The sequence below is a fragment of the Stegostoma tigrinum genome, chromosome 21 (genome assembly GCF_030684315.1).
Source record: "Stegostoma tigrinum isolate sSteTig4 chromosome 21, sSteTig4.hap1, whole genome shotgun sequence".
Lineage (NCBI taxonomy): Eukaryota > Metazoa > Chordata > Chondrichthyes > Orectolobiformes > Stegostomatidae > Stegostoma > Stegostoma tigrinum.
In genome coordinates this window covers 25,279,189-25,296,215 of record NC_081374.1, presented here as the reverse complement: position 1 = coordinate 25,296,215, position 17,027 = coordinate 25,279,189, and the positions used below count along the sequence as shown (strand labels likewise).

At 40.6% G+C, this 17,027-nt stretch overlaps 1 protein-coding gene across 2 annotated transcripts in view; it reads right to left on the bottom strand.

Moving 5' to 3' along the window:
- Positions 1 to 2,840: 2,840 nt before the first annotated feature.
- Positions 2,841 to 17,027, bottom strand: part of LOC125462853 (TBC1 domain family member 22B) — a 276,012-nt gene continuing 261,825 nt past the window's right edge. The window contains exon 13 of one of the 2 annotated variants that reach the window (XM_048553288.2): positions 2,841 to 4,048. In XM_048553288.2, the coding sequence (XP_048409245.1) occupies positions 3,920 to 4,048 (129 nt within the window). In that variant the 3' untranslated portion in view covers positions 2,841 to 3,919. The remainder of the gene's footprint in view (positions 4,049 to 17,027) is intronic. The other variant, XM_048553287.2, reaches the window with a different exon arrangement.

The window sequence follows — 17,027 nt, the reverse complement described above, 5'->3', positions numbered from 1 at the left end:
CAACATGCCAGAGAAATGGAGGATGGCTAATGTTGTGCCTTTGTTTAAGGATGGCCGTAGGGAGAGGCCTGAGAACTATAGCCCTGTAAGTCTGACATTGGCAGACGGTAAGGTGACTCTGAAAGTTAGGATTTACATGCATTTGGCAAAGCAAGGGCTGATTAGGGTTAGTCAATATAGTTTTGTGGGGGAAATTGTGTCTCACAAACTTGATTGAGTTTTTTTGAGGAAGTAACCAAAAAGATTGAGGGGAAATGGTTAGATGTTGTTTACACGGATTTTAGTAAAGCCTTTCACAAAGTTCTGCATGGCAGACTAAATGGTAAAGTTAGATCACATGGGATTCAGAGTGAGCTTGCCAATTGGATACATAATTGGATTGACTGTAGGAGACAGAGAGTGGTGGTGGACTTGCTTTTCGGACAGGAGGCCTGTCACTAACCTTGTTCCGCAGGGATTGGTACTGGGTGCACTTATGCTTGTTATTTATATAAACAATTTGGATGAGAGTATAGGAGGCATGGTTAGTAAATTTACAGATAACACCAAAATTGGTAGTATAGTTGACAGTGAAGATGTTTATCTAAGATTACAAAGGCATCTTGATGGAGTGAGTTAATGGACTGAGGAATGGCATATGGACTCTAATTTGGATAAATGCAAGGAATCACATTTTTGCAAAACAAACAATGGCAGGACTTACACAATTAATGGTAGAGCCCTGAGCAGTGTTGTCGAACTGAGACACCTAAGGGTTTAGGTACATTTGAAATTTGCGTCACTGGTAGACGGGTTGTTTAAGAGGGCGTTTAGCACACTTGCCTTCATTGCTCAAAACCTTAGAATACAAGAATTAGGAATCGGTGAGGCCTCTTCTGAAATACTGCATGCAATTCTAGTTGCCCTGCCATAGAAAGGGCATTATTAAATTGGAGAGGGTTCAGAGAGGATTTACCAGGATGTTGCCACAAAAGGAGGGTTTGAGTTATAAAAACAGACTGGGACCTTTTTCACTGGAGCGTGGGAGATTGAAGGATGATTTAAAGTGGTTTATAAAATCATGAGGGGCATGGATAAGGTGAATAGCAAAGGTCTTTTATCTAAGGTGGGGGCATTCAAAACTAGGGTTCATATTTTTAAGGTGAGAGGAGAAAGTTTTACAAAGTACAATGACTGGCAACTTTTTTTTAAACACAGTTGTTCAAGTGTGGAAGAAGTGTTGGATGCAGGTGCAGTTACATTTCTAAGACATTTGGATAAGTACATGAATAGGAAGTGTTTAGAGGGATATAGGCCAAATGCAGGCAAGTGGGACTAGTTTAGCTTGGGAATGTGAACTAGTCGGACCAAAAGATCTGTTCCGGTACTGTATGACTATGATGACTTTCAATTTTGGCCCTTTCGTGGCAAATCAACTCCAAGCTCAACAGCAACTAGAAGTAGCAAGGGAAGCTACATTATATGCAAAGGGGAAAATATACTTTTGACCTTTTAGACTTAAAGAAAATAATTGTGCTTTGATCCCCATGTGCTTGATTTTGATTAGGGTGCAACCATTTGCAAGACACTTTATAAACAGAAGCAGAACCGAGTGTTGATACATTAATATTGATACATTAAACCGTACATTTTCACCTGCCTAACTGTCCAGAAAATAATTTGCACATTCTCTCTTCCTTTTGGAGCACAGAAAGTTAAAACAGAGGTTTGATTGTAATTCATTGTAAAAGCTACCATTTACATTCTTCAACATTTCCAAAGTGGCACAGACATACCAAAAACCACAGTAGTGTAGTTTTCAATAATTTGCCCTTTACATAAAAAGGAAAACACAATGAAAACAAGTCTGACTTTTCAGACAATAAGTTAAAAACAAAATAAAAGAAATTATTGACAGTTTTAAACACAATAAAATCTATTTGTGGACCACTGAACCTACATCATTTATCTATATTTTCTTCATAATTTAAAAGAACTGTCAATGTATTTGCAGAACAACTTTTAAGGAACCACACCGACCAATCACAGAAGGTGCTGCAAGTTCAGTGTAGAAGCAAACAATAGTTACCATTTTTTTCTGACATGACTGAAAATGGTCAAAGATTACACAAAATACACAGTGAAGTTGACCAGGAGTTTAACAGAAGTTAAAACTCTCAACCTTGGAATTACTAGATCAGGTTCCAAGCACAATTCCTCAGAATGTGCATTTAGAATATTGAGTGCATGGCTAGATGGAGACAGTAACCAGCCTGGCTCTGAGAATAATGAAACTACTTCAGCTGCAAGTGATAAGCTTTCTTCAAAAGGAGTGTAAGTAGTCGCGGTTCCGGAACAAAGAAAAGCAGCACGCTATTCAGCCTCTCAAGTCTGTTTTGCCATATCTGTAAGGTCATGGCTGACGTCTACCACAACTCCTTTATTCTGTTTTCTCTTTACATCCTTTGATAGACTAACATATAGAAATAAGAATAAACTGTTCAGCCCCTCTCAATTTTTCTATTATTCTGTTAGACTGCATCAGGTCGACGTCTGAGATCTACTTTTCTCACATTTTCTCCTTATCACTTGGGAATACTAGGAAAAGAACAGGAAATCTGGGAATGAGTGATAAAAAAGTGTGGAGTTGGATGAACACAGCAGGCCAAGCAGCATCTTAGGAGCAGGAAAGCTGACGTTTCGGGGCTAGACCTTCTCTAATCTGGGAATGATATTGGTCATTGCTGGATGCAGGGTAAGCTGCTTTCCCAGCCAGGTTAATAGTTCTAAATTCTATGCACCATGTATGGAATGTTAAAACGTCAACCAATAAGTTGGGGGGGGGAGGAAACGGGACACAAAACCAGATGTAACTCTAACCATTTAACCGTTGGCCATCAATGGAAAAATCTGCTTCTCAGGTCTCATACATATTTAAAAATATATCTATTCCCATATTTTAATTATATGAATCATTTCTTTTTAAACACTAGAACTCATAACAAGGTATCTTTTGAGTAATCAGAACAGACATCTTAAGAGCTAGAAGAAATGCCATCAACTCTTGCTAAAACAATTTCAAACATAAGTTTCACAATGTTTTCTCAACTTTACATAAAGAATTAATCGAAAGGCACACAAACCAAAAAGAAATACCTGCACCTGAGAAACATATTTTAATCTTGAATGGCTTTAGTTTGGAATCTATATTATTGGCAATGGTAATTGGCCTTTTAACATAGTATTAGTGGTCATAACACAGATCTTTTAAAAAAGTTATAAAGATAGTTAGACTCTTCCAAATTTCTCAAATTCTACATTTAAAAAATGAATCATTTTATTGCTTATAAAAAAAAATACTTTGTAGAAATTAAAAGACTTTTAAATGAACATACCTCACCAAAACAGCTAAAGTTTACATCAAATAATACACAGCAACTCCAAAATAAAATTTGAGGATTTCTTTTTAAAAAAGAGGCACAATTAAAAATATTGTGAATGTGTCATCTAATCCAAGAAGTTGGATGTCAGGTGTGTTGAAAAATGAGGAAAATTTAACCAGTCTCTCTTATGCACACTAATTCCAAACACTTACGCGACGTCCTAAGTATAAGCTCACAGTAGTTCAAATTAAGGACAAATACATTGTAACTATGATACAGAAACACGATATAATTCCTTTTAAATCCTTTTTCTAAGAATTATGTATACCCTAGTATCAAAGATTTAGCAAGGCTCCGTGAAGAGCAAACTGAGGGAGCTCTCAGTCTACTTTCAATTTAGTATATTACAATAATAGCTTAAGAAAAGCTTCAAGTAATTAGAAACTACTTCCAAAGTAGTTGGACCATTTGTTGTCTCAGTCAGTACAGCTGATGGCCGCCTGCCTTTAAAGACTGAAATGAGTTTAAATTCAGCTCTGAACATTTCTTCTAACCACTTATCGTCTGTAGTGATTAGGTGCATCTGCAAACATGTACTTAAGCCTGTACGCTTCTGCTAGGAGAAGGCCAACTTCTTCATTACCCCAGTGGATTGTAGGTAAGTTCTGCAACAACATCAGTAGACCCTTTAAAAAAAAAGATTTTAGTTGGTATACACAAAAATCATTCCAAATACATGACATCAAGGCAAACGTGAAGATTTCCACTTGTCTAACACTATCTATAGCTTTAGTTTAAAACAAATCATGTGAATTAAACTTGCATTTTTAAAAAGACATCTGCAATATAGGGACACAGAGTAAATGCTTGCTCAGCCAGCGATGCCCGCATCTGATGATTGATTAAAAAAATACATATTGCCACTTAAAACATTGTGATAAAGTGATACATGACATTGTTATAACAATGAACGAAGATGATGATGTGACTTATTGTTTGGATTCCTATGGTATCTCAGTAACTGTTAGATCCTTTAGCAGAAATTAAGAATGGAACAGATGCATAAATCCAAACTCTCTAATCACTAAGATTAAGGACCATATTATGCCAGCCAGAATGATTATGACTGCGCACTTAGCTTTGGTATTAAATTGTCCCATAATCCTTAATTTTATCTATTATATCTTTACAGATGCTGATCAACATCCATCAGTCCTCAGATCTTCTCATTTTATACTTCAGAACCATTTGCAAAATAGTAGACTGGATGACTGGGTTCAAGTGAGGACATGTTTGAGAAGAGGGCAAATGGAGAGAGACAAAGAAGGGCATGCTAGGCCAACTTAAAAATAAAAGCATATCACAAATTTGGTTACATTGGAAAATACGTCTTTAAACCCCTTAAAATTAGATTTTTCCTTGCAAGTTTTTCCCTGACTAGGAATTTTAAAACAAATTTATGAGAAAATTATTCAAGATGGATATTGAAAAAGACACAATTGTGACAGTGTAGTTTGCAAGCAAATTTATCTCTGCTTTACTTTTATGTCTCCTTAGTGAGTTAGTTTCAGTTACTTACTCGGATTTAATGAGCACAGTTACAACACTGGCATCTATCTGACAATGGGGAAAATTGCCTGGGTTTGTCTTGTGCTCAAAATGCAGGACAAATTCAACCCAGCCAATTACCACCACAATAGTCTACTTTCGATCATCAGTTGTGATGGAAGTGGTTATCAATAGTGCTATCAGTCAGCACCTGCTCAACAATAACTTGCTCAGTGATGCCCAGTTTGAGTTCTGCCAAGGTCTCTCGGTTCCTGACCTCATTACAGCCTTGGTTCAAACATGGATCAACGAAGAGAATTACAGAGGTAAGATAAGAGTGACAGCACTTGACATCAAGGACACATGTGACCAAGAGATCAAGAAGCCCTAGCAAAACCAGAGTCAATGGGTATTCGGGGCAAACTGTCTGTTGATTACAGCCATACTTGGAACAAAGGAAAATGGCTGTGATTGTTGGAGGTCAGTCAGTAATTTCAGCTCTAGGGCATCTCTGCAAGTCTTGGTCAGGGTAGTGACCTAGGCTCAATCATCTTCTGCTGCTTCATCAATGATCTTCCCTCCATCGCAAGGGTAGAAGTGGGGATGTTTGCCAATGATTGCACAATGTTCAGCATTTTTATGACTCCTCTGATACTGAAGTTGTCCATTTTGAAATGCAACAAGATCTGGGCAATATCCAGGCTTGGGGTGGCAAGCAGCAAGTAACATTTATGCCACACGAATGCCAGAAAATGACCATCTCCAATCACTTTCACTGAATTCCTCACTAACATCATTGGCGGGGGCGGGGGGGGGTGCATTCTCATTGACTAGAAAGCCAACTGGACTCACCATCAACATAATGGCTACAAGAACAGATCAGAGGCTAGGAATACCCAAGTCTGTCCACCGTCTACAAAGCACAAGCCAGGAGTATGATGGAATATTCCCCACTTGCCTGGACTGGTGCAGTTCCAACAACATAAGAATCTTGACACCATTCAGGACAAAGCAGCCCGCCTGATTGGCACCACATCCATAAGGAATCCCTCCCTCCACCAGAAATACTCAGTAGCTATAACAGCGTGTACCATCTACAAAATATACTACAGAAGTTCACCAAAGTTCCATAGACAGCACGTTCCAAACCCACAACCACTTTGCTTTGAAGGACAAGGGCAGCAAATGTATGGGAATATCACCACCTGCGAGTTTCCCTCCAAGTCATTCACCATCCTGACATAGAAATATACTGCTGTTTCTTCACTGTCGCTGGGTCACAATCCTGGCATGCACTCCTTAAGGGCTTTGTGGATCAACCTACACTATATGGACTTCACGAAGGTTCACCACCATCTTCTCAAGAGCAACTAGTGATGTCAGCCAGCGACACCAGTGTCCCATAAATGTATAAAATAAAATCAGGGACTCATCACAGTAAACTATGACAAGTATGGCCAAGTATCCTGCAAATAGGACTAACAGCAATTCAGTTATTCCATTTAAAAACCGAATTGTTGATTACATAAGTGATATATTTCCGCGGAGTGGCATCACGAGAAGTGGATCTGGGAAATCAACACTGGCAAATCTCAGGAATACACTACATCACCTATTAACATTCTTTCAGGTCTGCATCTAGCCACATCAGGTGTTTTTTTTAAAATTCAATTACAGGCTGCTGGCATCAAATATAGTCAAGACGGCAGTTAAGAATCAGGTTAAGAAGATTCATTGCTGTGGGACTAGAGTCACATGTAGACCAGACCGGGTGAGGATAGCAGTTTCCTTCCCTAAAGGATTTTACTGAAATACATGGATTTTTCCAACAATCAACAATGGTTTCATGGTCATCATTAGACTGTTAATTTCAAACTTTTTTTTAATTGAATTCAAATTCCACCTTCTGCTTTGGCAGAATGTGAACCCAGGCCCTCAGTAAGTTACTAGGTTTCTGGATTAACAACCTTGTGCTAATACCACTAGGCCATCACCTCCTCTCTACTACGTTATCATGGCAAAGACTTCCTTGTCAGTTCAAAAGGTCTTGTGTGATATGGCCTTGATCAGTCTCAAATCAATTTTTAATGCTCAAAGGCTCATGTGAATCTAAGAGAACTAGACCGAACAGTTCTCAGTACTGATGTTTAACGTAATACAAAATTTGCCTATGGAAGTCTTCTAAACACACTGGGATTGAACAGTGATAATGGGAACTGCAGATGCTGGAGAATTCCAAGATAATAAAATGTGAGGCTGGATGAACACAGCAGGCCAAGCAGCATCTCAGGAGCACAAAAGCTGATGTTTCGGGCCTAGACCCTTCATCAGAGAGGGGGATGGGGAGAGGGAGCTGGAATAAATAGGGAGAGAGGGGGAGGCGGACCGAAGATGGAGAGGAGAGAAGATAGGTGGAGAGAGTATAGGTGGGGAGGTAGGGAGGGGATAGGTCAGTCCAGGGAAGACGGACAGGTCAAGGAGGTGGGATGAGGTTAGTAGGTAGATGGGGGTGCGGCTTGGGGTGGGAGGAAGGGATGGGTGAGAGGAAGAACCGGTTAGGGAGGCAGAGACAGGTTGGACTGGTTTTGGGATGCAGTGGATGGGGGGGGGAAGAGCTGGGCTGGTTGTGTGGTGCAGTGGGGGGAGGGGATGAACTGGACTGGTTTAGGGATGCAGTAGGGGAAGGGGAGATTTTGAAACTGGTGAAGTCCACATTGATACCATTAGGCTGCAGGGTTCCCAGGCGGAATATGAGTTGCTGTTCCTGCAACCTTCGGGTGGCATCATTGTGGCAGTGCAGGAGGCCCATGATGGACATGTCATCTAGAGAATGGGAGGGGGAGTGGAAATGGTTTGCGACTGGGAGGTGCAGTTGTTTGTTGCGAACTGAGCGGAGGTGTTCTGCAAAGCGGTCTCCAAACCTCCGCTTGGTTTCCCCAATGTAGAGGAAGCCACACCGGGTACAGTGGATGCAGTATACCACATTGGCAGATGTGCAGGTGAACCTCTGCTTAATGTGGAATGTCATCTTGGGGCCTGGGATAGGGGTGAGGGAGGAGGTGTGGGGGCAAGTGTAGCATTTCCTGCGGTTGCAGGGGAAGATGCCGGGTGTGGTGGGGTTGGAGAGCAGTGTGGAGCGAACAAGGGAGTCACGGAGAGAGTGGTCTCTCCGGAAAGCAGACAGGGGTGGGGATGGAAAAATGTCTTGGGTGGTGGGGTCGGATTGTAAATGGCGAAAGTGTCGGAGGATGAACAGGGATTGAACAGTGTGCATTTTTTCCCTCTTGAAATTAAACCACCAGTCTATTATTTTGATAGCTAAGAATTGTACTTTTTTGAAGTTAGTTTCTACTATGTTATCTTTCTGGTGCAACAATGCATTGCCAAAGTGACTGGTCCTTCCAAGTGATTGGACATGTTAGAAATGAGTTTATTAAAATTCATAAATAATTTTCAACTTTTCCCTTTGTAATCTTGATACAATCATGAAATAAACTGCAACATCTATCTACAACTCTAACTTGTAATACATGTTAACTAATTACTAATCTTGCAATTTACCATACTTGAACCATTCAATCGCATCATCTTGTTTGGTACTACGCTTGAGTTTACATGCTTGTTTTGAATCTCTGAATGTAATTGTATTGTAAATCAGAAATAATGTGGTTTCCAAACACATTGATGAAATACCTCACTCAGCACTTCTCTGCCGTTCAACACTCTTTTTTAGCCTATGGCCAATTTACTACTTGTTCCCAAGTTTTAACTTGAATCTCCAATCATTTATCTTAATTTGCCTTTCATGGCAAATTTATCAAATGTTTTTTAAATGCCAAAGTACAACATGTTTAGGACTTCTGTAGACTTCCCAGGAAGTTACACAAAAAAGATTATTTTGCTTTTCTAACTCCATTTTAGTTGATGCTGCAAAAATGATTGAAATGCAGATAATCTGAATTTACTCTTGACCATTCATGCAATTATTTTGACCACCTTTAACGTAAGATTGGAGTTGTGTCAGATATAAGACTTGCACGCAAAAAAAACAGGAAATGTTCAAAAAACTCTGGTACGGCTGTATCTGTGAATGAATTAGATCTCAACGAGATCTTTCATTCTTACTGAAATCAAGGCCTTGAAGGGATTGACAGGGAGGATGCTGAGAGGATGTTCGCCCCCCTTTGAGATTAGATCATAGTTAAAAAATAAATTTCGGATTTAGGGGGAAGATGAACACAATTTCTTTTCTCACAAGGGGCTATTAATCAGTAGAATTTTCTTTACAGTGGTTCGTGGATGCAAAATAATTAAAAATCTTTAGGCCCAAGTTGTGCAGACTCTTCATTGACAAGGGGTCAAAGGGTGTAGGGGGGTACATGATAAGACATAGGCACAAAGTATGTCATATCGTCATATAGCACAGAAACAGACCCTAAGCTCCAACAAGTCCATGATAATCACCTGCCTGTGCTTGGCTCATATCTCTCCAAACATTTCTTATTCACGTACTTATCCAAATGTCTTTTAAACATTGTAATTGTATTCAAAGTTCATGCTGCATACAAACCACTGTGTCAAAAAAATTACCTCTTTTTTAAAATCTTTCTCCTCTCACCTTAAAAATACACCCTAGTCTTCTGCTCCATCATTCTACAAGATCACAGGCTGAGCCCTCAACTTCACTTTCCTGCCTTTTCTCCCCCTCAGTCTTGATTCCATTATTGATTAAAAATCTCAGTCTTAAATATATGCAATGGCTTAGCATCCACAGCCCTCTCAAGTAAAGAATTCCACAAGTTCTCTATGCTCAGACAGAAAACATTCCTTCTCAGCTTAAATGGGTGACCTGTGACGCAGATTATGCCCCTTGGTTCTAGACTCTCCTACAAGGGGAAATAACCTCTCCACATTTACTCTGGCAAAGTTCTAAGAACCTTGTTTCAATTAGGTCTCCTCATTCTCCTCAGCTCTAATGAGTACAAGCCTAACTTGCTCAATGTCTTCTCAGAATAAAATTTCTCCATACCCAGGATCAATCCAGTGAACCTTCTCTGGACTGTCTCCAATCGCAGTACATCTTTCTTGAGATAAAGGCGCCAAACTGTTCATAGTATTCACCTATACATCTTTCCATCTGTATTTCCAGCTGCCTCAGGAAAGCAACCAACATAATCAAAGACTTGTCCTAACCCTACTCTCTTCCATTGGGCAGAACATTTAAATGTTTGAATACAAATAGATTCAAGAACAGCTTCTGCCCTGACATACTTTGACAGGCTTTTGAGCAGACTTCTCAAATGTTAATTCTGATCTCTTTCCCTCTCTCTCTCTGCACATTCTCTGTGATTGTAACACCGTATTTTGCACTCTATGTTCTGCCAGCCTGATGCATGGTGTGTAGTACAATCTGCCTTTATTGCACACAAAACATTTTTCACTGTTTCTCAGTACATGTGACAACAATCAATCAATATTCTGGGTATGGTCTGGCTAGAACCTTGAATAGTTTTAGCAAGACTTCTCTAATTTTATGTGCCATTCCCTTTGTAATAAAGGCCAACAATATATTTGCCTTCCCCATTATCTGCTTTAGTTGCATGTTATCTTTTGGTGATTTATACACAACGACTCCCAAATTCCTCTGCGCTGCAGTTTTCTGCAATCTTTCTGTACTTAAACAACATTGAGCTCCACTATTCATCCTGCCAAAACACAATCTCACATTTTGCCACATTATTTTCCAACTGCTAAGTTTTTCATCCACTCACTTAAATTGTCTCTATCCCTCCACAGACTCCTTGTGTTGCCTTGCCACCATTGTGTCATTCACAAACTTGACAACAATACATGTAGTTTCCTCATCCAAATCACTAATATATGTTGTAAATAATTGTGGCTCCAGATTGATCCCTGTTGAACTCCATTAGTTACAGTAGACAGGAAAGTAGAATCAAAGTCACAATCAGATTAGTGATTATCTTACCAAACTGCATATCAAAGACAAGGAGCTGAATAGTGTACTGTTGCTCCAAATTTGTAAGTTTGTTTGTGCCTAGCAGTACAGGAGGTCTATGGGGATGGGAGGCAGCAGCATTAAATTTCAGTCAGAAGTGCTGAACAGAACTCAAGTTCTGAATTACTGAGCATGATTTTCTTCTTCCTGGAAGTGGCAAGAAAGGTGGGGAGAAGGTGGGAGGTGGATCCCAAAAGAAATAATTTCCTCACCATGTTATAAAATAAGTTTTGTGAAATAAGGTCCATGGACAACTTTTTGATGCTCCACCAATTCCAGCATTTAAATGGTCAACTCATGGTCACTTAAGGGTGTTGATTCGTCACATCTCCAATCTCCTGTCTCCCTGTGGGTTAGACAATTGCCTGGATTCCTGATTAGAATGTCATGCAGACCTGTCTACTGGATTGTGGGGCTTCTAATTGTACCAATCTGGGACAGAGCCATGGATTACAAGCTTTAGAGCAGTCTTAGAAGCCTATTCTCACCATTGTCTTTGACAAATACAGATCCCTCTCTGCCTGTAACATCAAATCCATATTAGCCAACGCTGGATCGTTTGGGGAGTCAGCCAGAGCCAGTTGACTTCAGGACCTAGAAGCTACTGGCCTCCGATTAGCCATATGGACATACGATCATAGAGTTATACGGCTTGGAAACACATATTTCAGTCCAACTTGTCCATGCCGACCAGACATCCTAAACTGATCTAGTCCTATTTGCCAGCAGTTGACACATACCATTCCTATTAATGTACCCATCCAGATGCCTTTTAAATGTTTTAATGGTACCTGCCTCCATCACCTCCTCCGGCAGCTCATTGCATACATACACTACTGTCTGTTTGAAAAAGTTCCCCTTCAGGCTCCTTTTAAATCTTTCCCCTCTCACATTAAACCTATGTCCTCTAGCTCTAAACTCCCCTATGCTGACGAAAAGACCTTGGCCATTCACCCTACCCATGCCTCTCATAACTTTATAATCCTCTGACACTCCAGGGAAAAAAGCTCCAGCTCATTCAGCTTCTTCCTATAGCTCAAACCCTCCAATCCCAGCAACATGTCTGAAAATCTTTTCTGAACCCTTTCAAGTTTAACAACATCTTTCCTGTAGCTGGGAAACCAGAAATGAATGTTATATTCTAAAAGTGGCCTCACCAATGTCCTGTGCAACCACAACATGATGTCCCAATTCATATACCCAACACACTGACCAATGAAGGCAAGTGTGCCAAAGGTCTTCTTCACCACCCTGTCCACCTGCAACTCCACTTTCAAGGAATTAAGTACCTGCACCCCCAGGTATCTTTGTTCGGCAACACTTCCCAGGGCCTTACCATTAAGCGTGTAAGTCTTGCCCGGGTTTGCCTTACCAAAAATGTAACATCTCTCATTTATCTAAATTAAAGTCTTTCTGCCACTCCTTGGCCTACTGGCTCATCTGATCATAGAACATAGAACAGTACAGCACAGAACAGGCCCTTCAGCCCACGATGTTATGCCGACCATTGATCCTCATGTATGCACCCTCAAATTTCTGTGACCATATGCATGTCCAGCAGTCTCTTAAATGTCCCCAATGACCTTGCTTCCACAACTGCTGCTGGCAACGCATTCCATGCTCTCACAACTCTCTGTGTAAAGAACCCGCCTCTGACATCCCCTCAATACTTTCCTCCAACCAGCTTAAAACTATGACTCCTCATGTTAGCCTTTTCTGCCCTGGGAAATAGTCTCTGGCTATCAACTCTATCTATGCATCTCATTATCTTGTATACCTCAATTAGGGCCCCTCTCCTCCTCCTTTTCTCCAATGAAAAAAGTCTGAGCTCAGTCAACCTCTCTTCATAAGATAAGCCCTCCAGTCCAGGCAGCATCCTGGTAAACCTCCTCTGAACCCTCTCCAAAGTATCCACATCTTTCCTATAATAGGGCGACCAGAACTGGACGCAGTATTCCAAGTGCGGTCTAACCAAACTTTTATAGAGCTGCAACAAGATCTCACGACTCTTAAACTCAATCGCCCTTCTAATGAAAGCCAAAACACCATATGCTTTCTTAACAACCCTGTCCACTTGGGTGGCCATTTTAAGGGATCTATGTATCTGCACACCAAGATCCCTCTGTTCCTCCACACTGCCAAGAATCCTGTCCTTAATCCTGTACTCAGCTTTCAAATTCGACCTTCCAAAATGCATCACCTCGCATTTATCCAGGTTGAACTCCATCTGCCACCTCTCAGCCCATCTCTGCATCCTGTCAATGTCCCGCTGCAGCCTACAACAGCCCTCTATACTGTCAACGGCACCTCCAACCTTCATGTCATCTGCAAACTTGCTGACCCATCCTTCAATTCCCTCATTCAAGTCATTAATAAAAATTACAAACAGTAGAGGCACAAGGACAGAGCCCTGTGGAACACCACTCACCACTGACTTCCAGGCAGAATATTTTCCTTCTACTACCACTCGCTGTCTTCTGTTGGCCAGCCAATTCTGTATCCAGACAGCTAAGGTCCCCTGTATCCCATTCCTCCTGACCTTCTGAATGAGCCTACCATGGGGAACCTTATCAAATGCCTTGCTGAAGTCCATATGTACATACTGAAAATTGTGAAAAATTGCCGAGGTGCACACAAGGCAGGACAAATCCAAACTAGATAATTACTGCAATCACAATACTGATCTCTGTGTGGGGCCCCACTGGTTACAGGTCACCAACGTGGAAAACAGTCAGTTCACAAGCTCCAAAATCTCCCCTCCCTCTACTGCAACCCACCAGCCCAGCCCGTCCCTGCCTCCCTAACCTGTCCTTTCACCTATCCCATCCTCCACCTCAAGGATCAAGATCCCATTGTGCACTGCGACAGCCAATTTCACTGTTCACTACACCATCAACTTTGGTGTCATCTGCACGCTTACTAACAATTCTGCTTGTATTCCCATCTGAAACATTTACAAGAAAGAAGAAAAGTAGTGGACCCAGCACCAATCCTTGTGGTAAATCACTGGTCACAGGCCTCCAGTCTGAAAAACAACTCTCTACCACCACCAACTGTCTCCTATCTTTAAGCAAATTTTGTAAGCATTTGGCTAGCTCCCCCTTGATTTCACGTGATTTAACCTTGCCAATCAATCTATCATGCAGAACCTTGTCAAACACGAGCTGCATTAGTACTGGACAAGTGGCATGAATGAACAGCGTGCTATTGTGAACATACATTGCCAATTCTGACCTTATATATAAAAAAAAGGAGGACACTGATGACCACCTGAAGATGGACAGGGCCAGAACATTGTGCTGAAGAACTAGGGCTCTTGTGGTACAGTGGCAGTATCACTGTTCCTGAACCATGAAGTCCAGGTTCAAGCTCTATCAGTTCCAGAGGGGTGTGATAACATTTCTAAATAGGTTGATTATAAAAATATACCCCTACAGAACTAGGGCTCTTGTGGAACTATGATAGTATGTCTACTTCTGCACCAGGAGGCCTAGGTTCAAGTCCCATCTGCTTTGGAGGTGTGTAATGACATTTACGATCAAGTTGATTAGAAAATACCTGCCCAGAGGAGATTGTGCAGTGACTACAAAACCTCTGCAGTGACATTCTGGGTCTCATGACTGACCATCAATAATCACACCTAGAACAAAGAAAAATGGTTATGATTCCTAGCACTTGTGAGTTTTCCATCTGATTCTAGTTTTGTTACAATTTCTCAATGTCAAATGTGGTGAAATGCAGTCTTGATATCAGCACTTCACTTGTGGAGTTCATTTCATATGTCCATGCTTGGACAACGATTATGTTGATTTAAGGAGCCAAGAACTAGAACTATTTTAAAGCAAATGAAATAACAAGATTTCACACTAAATGCACGCAATAAGGATCAGGATACGTCTCAGCTATGACGTAGTTGATAGCATGCTTGCCTCCGAGTCACAATATTGAGGATTCAAACTCTAGAACTTGAGCACAAAAATTGAGTCAAGACGACAACGTAGTACGAAGAGATTATGTAGTCCAATAATTTGGATTAAAAACATCAAACCAAAACACTCTTACCTACTCTCCCATACAGACATAAAAGATTCAGAGTCATAACTTCAGAACTGCCGAGTCAGCTTGTGTACTGGACAATATTTACCTTCAATCATTTTAAAAAAATAGACTGTCCCGTTACCATATCAGTTCAATGGGAGCTTCATGTGCGAAAATGCTTATTGCATTTCCTACATTACATCAGAGAAAACACAACAAACAATTAACTGACTGCAAAATATCAGATGTTCTGACATCAGGAATGATATAAATAAGCTTTTCCATCTGAAATTAGAATTATGCATACTTTGGATATTTTGTTCTTAATCACACAGCAGTAAGCTCTATATTTTTTAAATGACTGGCTGATTATGAAAATACCACAGCAGGATTTCTGATTATTTCATACCAAAGCAAAATGACAAAGCATCATTTTCTCTGAAGGCAGTTGAGATGGAGAGGAATTAGTGGTTGCATTTGTATGAATCTGATTATTGAATGTAAAAGTGGAATCTGCCTCTCTGGACAATTAGAAACATTCATCTGAGCAGTGAATAAGGAAACATGAAAGAGCGACTGCATCAGTACATGGTTTCTTGAAGTCATTGATGTGCAAGCCAATTCTATCAGGAAAATATATTACAAATGACTTTGAAACAGCTGTCAGAACCTGCTTTAAGTCCAAGGTCCGAAATATTCTTTCAAAAATAGGGATGGCTCACTTGAACAAATGTATTGTAAAGTTACAAGATCTAGTGGCTTTCATGCAGGTGCAATAACTAACACGTTTCCCCACTCCATCGGATCAAGTTTTTTGCCCTTGCTTTCCTCACAGAAAGGAGGAAAGTTTATGCTGCTTTGATCTTTTACATCTGACCATCCTGTCTCAGGATATTTGCAGTTTCATTGAATAGGCATACAACTGCTCATTTTCTGGTTTGCATGTCTGGATTACTTGCTGATTCTTTCTGCCAGCTGTCTGTGAAATTTAAAGTAGGTAAGGGTCATGCCATAAGCCCGAGATAAGGAACACATTGACAAGGCATAACCTGCAAATTTTAGTAAACCATAATTCATTCTGCAACTGTCTATCCAGATATTTTGCCATACCACAGACAAAAATATTCTTGCCAAAATAGGTAATGAGATTGTAAAACAGTTGCTTCCATTAAAATTCCACCAAAATTGAGGTTTTTAATTTGACTCAAAATTAAACATATGACAAGTCTGATCTCATGACCTTTCAAAGGTTAAAATATAAAATGAACACTCTTAGCACCTGACTATATAGGAATATAAATTGCCCCCCTTAATCCTGTATGATAAATACCATCAGACCTGTTCTAAGTTAGGTTTAATGGACTGAATTGTCTAATGAGCAAGTTACTTCGACATCAAAGCAGCTTGTCATGACAGCAAAGAATGTCCTACTTTTATGATGCAAAATGGAATCTTGTGTGTTGGAACACATAAAAGCAGAGAACATATAGCCCACCTTCGGTAAAATTCAGCACTAAGTGTCGGTGGAGTTTCATGGGGCATATCTCTCCACACAGTTCCCAGTGGTGCTTATAACTTATGTTGAAGGTGTCTTGTTTAAACGTCTCGCAAATAGCTCCAATTTACTGATCCAAACTTGTGATATTTAAGGACACAGCTGGCTTGCTTCCTGTGTTTGCCCTAAGTGTGTTATTTAAAAACAAAGAAGGTGGCTCAATGGTTAGCACTGCTGCCTCAGTGTCAGGCACTTGGATTTGATTTCACCCTTGCACGACTATCTGTGCGGATATTGCACCTTCTCCCTGTGTCTGCATGGGTTTCCTCCGGGTGCTCCTCCTACAGTTCAAAGGCGTGCAGGTTAGGTGGATTGGCCATGCTAAATTCCCCATAGTGTTCAGGGATGTGTAGATCAAGTGTGTTAACTATGGGAAATGTAAGGCTACAGGGTAAGGGGATGGGTCTGGGTAGGTTGCTCTCCGCAGGGTCGGTGTGGACGTGTTGGGCTGAACCGCCTGTTTCCACATGGTAGGGACTCTATGATAGGGTTGAGTAAGTTATTTCAT